Source organism: Gavialis gangeticus, unplaced genomic scaffold (assembly GCF_001723915.1).
Source record: "Gavialis gangeticus isolate Ggan-Ray unplaced genomic scaffold, GavGan_comp1, whole genome shotgun sequence".
Lineage (NCBI taxonomy): Eukaryota > Metazoa > Chordata > Crocodylia > Gavialidae > Gavialis > Gavialis gangeticus.
This window is the reverse complement of record NW_017728995.1, coordinates 42,462,221-42,469,215: the sequence shown is the minus strand read 5'-3', so window position 1 is coordinate 42,469,215 and position 6,995 is coordinate 42,462,221. Positions and strand designations below refer to the sequence as shown.

The window sequence follows — 6,995 nt, the reverse complement described above, 5'->3', positions numbered from 1 at the left end:
GGGCAGATAAACGCCTCCACAGTGAGGGAGGGATTGGGGCTGGTTCAAGCTGCCCAGCTGGTGTGGGACGCAGGGAGGGGGGTTCCTGCCACTGTGCCATCAGTCCAGGAGCTGCTCTTCCGGTGGCTCCTCTGGAAGCTTTTGCTGCCAGTCCAGGAGGGCATGGAAGTGGGCATGTGCCCCTGGATCTGCATGCGGCAGGCTCGGCCCAGCTGCGCTCCAGGAGGCTAGCCCCAGCCGCCCACTGCTGGGCTGTGCTTTGAGCGCTTAGCCTCAGCCACAGCCCAGAGCTCAGCCCTGGCTCTGCCCACCCTGCAGAGCGCAGTGGAATGGGAGCCATGGGGGCTGCAACCACCCTAAAATTCACCATAGCCCCTGGTGCTAGCCCCGCCCTTATCTGGGTGCATGTGCCCACCCCCATGCCCTGCTGCTGCTTGCACAGCAGTCCAGGAGCTCTTCCGGCGGCTCTCACTGCCAGTCCCAGGAGGGCGTGGGAGCAGGCTTGTGCCCTAGGATCTGTGTGGGGAGGGCTGGGCTGGGCTGGGCTGCGCTCCAGGAGGCTAGCCCCAGTTGCCCACCGCCGGCCTGCACTTTGCAGGGCAGGTGAAGCCAGGGCTGCAGTCTGGGCAGCTAGCAGCTTGTTTGGGAGATGCGGTAAGGCTGGGGCGACTTCTGCCACTGCCCACTGCTTGTCTGATGCAGTGCAGTGGCACCGTCCCATGCCTCCCCGCCCCAGCTGGGTGAGCAGCGGGAGGGCATAGCCCCCGCTTCCAGTGCCTTCTGTGCCCCCGTCCGGAGCTCAGCCCAGCCCAGCCCGCTCCATGCAGATCTGGAGCACACACCTGCTCCCATGCCTTCCTGGACTGAGCCGCTGGAGGAGCCGCTGAAAGAGCAGCTCCTCTACCGACAGCGTGTGGCAGCACAGTGGTGGGAGCTCTCCTCCCTAAGTCCCATGCCTCCTGCCCTGGCTTGCCCCAGCCCCAATCCCTCTCTTGCTGTGGGGGCGTTTGGTCTGCCCTCCCCACCCCTCCGCGCCTTTCCTTCCCTCCTCCGCCCACCACAACAGACTTAACATCTGGAGGCAGCTGTGTCCAGCGTGGTTTAGTCTATGGCTGAATCTCTCAACCAGCGCCAAATCGATTTGGAGGCTTCTGATTTGATTCAGGCCTTTTAATGGGTCTGCCAATTCTATTTGGATTCGTAGATTTGGCCACTGAATCGGGCCAAATCTCTTCCGAATTGAATCAGCTACCGAAGCGTCGCACAGCCCTAGGAAGAGCTACTTATAGCCAGAAGAACAGCAATTGTTCTGTTCTTCCACTTACCCTGTGATGACATGCTAATAACAAAAGTTGACATGATCAAAGTGTTTTGGTACAAGACTAACTTTGTCAGTGAACTACTGAAATAAACCATGGTATTTTCAGTTCAGTTCAGAATAGAAACTTGAAAATAATCGTCTTACAAATCCATCTGACAAATAGATTCTCTGATTAGTATGCACAATGCAGAGTCACATGGCAAAGAATAGTTTTGTGTACTCGCTTGCATCCACAGCCTCTTAGGTTGGAAGTCACCAGCCTGATATCCTGTCACACAGATAATGTGTCAGGAATAGGTCTTTGAAGTCAGTGTAATAGAACTTACTTGACTTCCCTTTATTGGTTTGGCTTCCATTTTTCTATCCTTGTTTTCTATTCAGCAATATAACTACTGTAGCAAGTATAGTTCTAGAAATGGGTTATAACTGGAAGGAGATAAGAGAGATTACAATGATCTGTGATCTGTTTTGATGTTTAACTTCTTACAATTTAACTTTTTAAAAGGGGGTGAACAGATTTGGGGTTTTTGTCTGTTTTGTTTTTAATCTGAGGCCTTATCTATATGGGGAAAAGCATGGAATAGCAATTTCTCACTATCCCCACGTGTGTATGCTGACATGCTTACACTTGCATAAAGCCACACTTACTTTGGAGTAAGTGTGTTCACATCATTATTTGTTCTGCAGTTCAATAGCTTCCCCAAGATTTCTCTACAAGCAGTAAATATGTATCTTCTAAATACATATGCATCTTAGGCATTGAAAACGTACTACAATACACTATAAAATTGTTATGGTTATTTTGGCCATAAACAAATTTAACCTACCACATGTTCAATTAGGAATTTTTTGATAAAAGGGGTGCTAATTTATATGAAAACATGTTAAAACACTGTATGAAATTTTAGACAGAGGGACAAATTAGAGGAAATCCTGCGTGGATTAACGCCTCGTAAGAATGATATTGGGGATGCAATGGTTTTCTGTCTTAATAATGCTGAAGCTGCTGAAGAAATTGTAGACTGCATTACTGAGTCGCTGTCCATTCTGAAGACTCCTCTTCCCAAAAAGGTATGATCATTTTCCTTAATCATATTGCATATGTTTTTTGGGATTGCTTATGCACATATTGCAGGAAAAGTATTGTTGCACAGATCATGGGCACATACAAATGTTCAATTCTAGCAGTACAAAATGATTCATGGGAGATGAAAAATTACAGACCTTCCTCTCCTGCTCCTTTCACCTTGAGACTGGATGGCGATTCCAGTCTGGGGAAAGTGTGGGCTGCTTTATTTGTCCTATTCCCAAGGTAACTGCAGCAGTGGGGCAAAGCCCCCTGCCTGTTTTTAATGCTGGGATTCCAGTGTGAGAACCAGGCAGGGGGCTTGTGGCGCTGCTCCCTCAGCTCAGCTCAGCTCAGCTCAGCTCCTGCTGGACCTTGAAGGAGGGTAAGCGGCAGTAAAGTGTGACAGATGCTCAGGCTTTCAGGAGAAACTCTCCCAGGAACAATTTCTATCTTGTTATATTTAGGTTCTTTATCTCCCAGAACAGCCATTTTTGCTCTGGGAGAAAAAGCTGGACTGTTTGCACTCTTGTGGTGCAGTGAGATATCCACTGTGCAGGAATCCTCTGCAGGTGATTCTTCTGGTGCATGGGAACCCCTGCATGAGTTTGTCCACTTGCAGGAGCATGCCCCAAGTTGGGGTGTAGCAGCTTGATGCAAGCACTGGGGAAATCCCCTGCAGGGAGATTCCCAGGATGCACAATAAGCCAACAGAGGTCTTCCCATCTAAAGCATCACAAACTGTGACTGCCTTTGGTAGTAGCAACATTTTTGGGCTCTTAGAACATAATGGGCTAGGATGTCTGTTTGCTTATAACTTTTGATGGCATAAAAATTCTTATGCTCACACAAGGGCAGTGTTTATTTGCACCTTAAGTTTCTTTAAAACTAGGACTTGATGTTGATGATCCTTTTTTTCTGCATTTGTAACCATTTTACTTAGTCTTACAATCTTTTTTTTAAATCTTGAAACTGATTTTCGTTCATTCCTAAGCTAGCCTTTTCTACGTCCAAGTGTTAGCTTTTTTTTATCTTCATGGACAAATATGCAATTTCCAATATAGGAAGTGAAAATAAGAAATCTAAAATCTTTTCCTGATAAGAGTATGAAATTCATGTATGTACTGAAGATTTGATGACTTTTCTTACAAGAAATAATTCAAAACACAGAAGAGGATACTAATTACCTGCTAATGTGTAGTAAAAATACAGCTGCATCTTGTTAGCTTAATTGAAAATGGCAAAAAGTCTCTTGAATTTGGCTGTCTTTAACATTTATGCCAAGAGAATACAGTATTATCACAATGCAACTTAAAGAATGTCCAAATTAAGACCAAGTTATTTTATTATAGATTGCAAGATTATACTTGGTATCAGATGTGTTATACAACTCTTCAGCTAAAGTTGCCAATGCTTCATATTATAGAAAATTGTAAGTATCAGTTTTTTAAATTTATTGTCAATCAAAATAAAAGAATGTATTAATATTTAAAAAATGCATCCCATCTTAAAAAATCATAGAAGATGAGGGTTGGAAGGGACCTCAGGAGGTCATCTAGTCTAAAACCCTGCTCAAAGCAGGACCAGCCCCAAGTAGATCACTCTAGCCACGGCTTTGCAAGGATGGAGATTCTATCACCTCCTTTAGGTAACACATTCCAGTGCTTCACCATCCTCCTAGTGAGAGAGTTTTTTCTAATATCCAACCTAAACTTCCCTTGATTCCACTTGAGACCACTGGTCCTTGTTCTGTCATCTGCCACCAGTGAGAACAATCTAGCTCCATCCTCTTTGGGAGTCGCCTTTCAGGTAGTTGAAGGCTGCTATTATTAAATCCCCACTCCTCTTCTCTTCTCCAGACTAAATAATCCTAGTTCCCTCAGTCTCTCCTCAGAAGTCCTGTGCCCCAGCCTCTGAACTATTTTCATTGCATTTTGCTGGATTCTCTCCAATTTGTCCACATCCTTTCTGTAGTGGGCCCCCCAAAACTGGACATTCCAGGTGTGGCCTCACCAGTGCAGAATAGAGGGTAATAATCGCTTCCCTCAATCTGCTGGCAGTGGTGTTACTAATGCAGCCCAGTGTTCTGTTCGCTTTCTTGGGCAGCAAGGGCACACTGCTGACTTATGTCCAGCTTATTGTCCACTGCAACTCCCAGATCCTTTTCTGTAGAGCTGCTGCTTAGCCAGTTGGTCTCAGGCTTGTAGCGGTACATGGATTTCTTCTGTCCTAAGTGCAAAACTTTGCAATTATCCTTGTTTAACCTTATGAGATTTCTTTCGGCCCAATCCTCCAATTTGTTTAGGTCACTCTGAATCCTAGCCCTACCCTCCAGTAAATCTACTAATCCCCTCCAGCTTGGTGTCATCTGTGAACCTGCTTAGGGTGCAGTCCATCCCATCTTCCAGATTGTTAATGAAGATATTGAACAAAACCAGCCCCAGGACTGACCCCTGGGGCACTCCACTTGATACCAGCTGCCAACTAGATGTTGAGCTATTGATCGCTACCTGTTGAGGCCAGCAATGCAGCCAGGTTTCTAGCCACAGTACAGTCCATTCATTCAATTCATACTTCCTCAGCTTGCTTGCCAGAATGCTGTGGGAGACTGTATCAAAACCCTTGCTGAAATTCAAGGTGTATCATGTCCACTGCTTTCCCTGCATCCACAGAGCCAGTCATTTCATCATAGAAAGCCATCAGGTTGGTCAGGCATGACTTGCCTTTGGTGAATCCATGCCGACTGTTCCTAATCACCTTCTTCTCCTCCAAGTGCTTAGAAATGGATTTCTTGAGGTCCTGTTCCATGGTTTTTCTGGGGACTGAGGTGAGGCTGACTGGGTCTGTAGTTCCCTGGATCCTCTTTCTTCCTTTTCTTAAAGATGGGCATTATATTTGCCCTTTTCCAGTTTTCCAGGGCCTCTCCCCCACCCCCTCCTCAGTAGCCGCAAGTTTTCAAAGATAATGTCCAGTAGTTCTGCAGTTGCATCAGCCAAGTCCCTCAGCACCCTTGGATGCATTGAATGTGGCCCCATGGACTTGTACATGTCCAGCTTTTCTAAGTAGTCCCTATACTGTTCTTGCACCACTGTTGGCTGCTCACCTTCTTCTGAAACTGCTGTCAGGTGCAGTAGTCTGGGAGCCTGTGAAGACTGAGGTGAAAAAGACATTGAACACTTAAGCCTTTTTTGCCTCCTCTGTCACTGGTTTGCCTCCCCCATTTAGTAAAGGACCTAGACTTCCCTAGATCCTCCTCTTGTTGCTGACATACTTGTAGAAACCCTTCTTGTTACCCCGCATGTCCCTTGCTAGCTGTAACTCCAGTTGTGCTTTGGCCTTCCTGATTTCATTCCTGTATGCCTGAGCAATATTCTTATACTCCTCCCTAGTCATCTGTCCAAACTTCCACTTCTTATAAGCTTCCTTTTTGTGTTTAAGGTAACCAGAGTTCTCGGTTAAGTCAAGCTGGTAGGCTGCCATATTGGCTATTTTTCCTGTACGTTGGGATGGTTTGTTCCTGCATCCTCAGTAAGGTTTCTTTAAAATACAACCAGGGTTCCTGGACTCCTTTCTTTCTCAGACTGGCATTCCAGGGGATCCTGCCCATCAGTTCCCTGAGTGAGTCAAAGTCTGTAAACCTCCCTCATTTCAGTAACAGTACCATTGCAATTCTGTACTATAATAGATTATGTGCCTCCTTTCTTGCTTACTTTCTTTTTTCAGGTCTGTATATTCTTTTGTGCACAAGCTTTCTTTGGCTTGGTTTTCAAAAGTGGATTTTAAGATCCTACATCCATTTTCAACAGTCTTGGCAATTTTCAGTTGTCTTTCCTTCCCCAAATGTTATTTCTTAAGCTGTATATAGATGTAACTTTAAAATGGGTATGGGGAGTTGCTGCTTGAGAATGCGCATGCTTCTGAATTGATACAATAGAGCTAAATCACTGTAAGCTGAACCCTTGAAGTTACAATGGCCTTGCTACACTTGCATTGGCATAGGAGCATCTGATAGCAGTACAGTCTGTCACTACCCTTTTGTTTTCAATTTGTACCTTTTTCTTTTTATAAATTCATTTTTGTTAGCAGATTAAGTAGTTCCATGGAATTAGAAGTGATAACCTATGTCACAAGGAACAGATATTTACTGGCTTTGTGGTGGTTTTACTGAACTTATTCCCAAATATACTGTTGTAATAGCATAACAAGTAGCATTTGTAGACAGCAGTGGAATTTAAAATTTGGATTTGTCCTTTGAAAGTTTAGGGGATAATTTTGTTTCAGTGCAGGGGAAACTTAATAAAATTCCTTGTTGCAGCTCTAAATTGCATCATGGGGCTGAAAGCCAGGGAAAGTGGAGGGGCTGGGCTTGGGGACTCCTGGGTTCTCTATCCTGGGTAATTACAGGAGGTTGGAGGCTGCTCAAGTTATGGCATCCTTGCCATAGCAGCATGGTTTAGTTTCTGAAGCTCTGCCTGCAGCAGCCCCTCCCAAGTCCTTAAGTCAAGCTTTTTAAGGGAGCCTGATGGTGCCCCTCTACTAAACTTTCAAAGAAAGCACTGTCTGGCTGGATATGGGGCTGTAAGAATGTTTTTTTTTTTTTTTTTGCTG

At 45.2% G+C, this 6,995-nt stretch overlaps 1 protein-coding gene across 6 annotated transcripts in view; it reads left to right on the top strand.

Moving 5' to 3' along the window:
• The window catches only part of U2SURP (U2 snRNP associated SURP domain containing), a 104,770-nt gene that overhangs the window by 67,626 nt on the left and 30,149 nt on the right, over positions 1 to 6,995 (top strand). For all 6 annotated transcript variants that reach the window (XM_019503555.1, XM_019503554.1, XM_019503552.1 and 3 more), the window contains 2 exons: positions 2,230 to 2,392; positions 3,740 to 3,819. In XM_019503555.1, the coding sequence (XP_019359100.1) occupies positions 2,230 to 2,392; positions 3,740 to 3,819 (243 nt within the window). The remainder of the gene's footprint in view (positions 1 to 2,229; positions 2,393 to 3,739; positions 3,820 to 6,995) is intronic.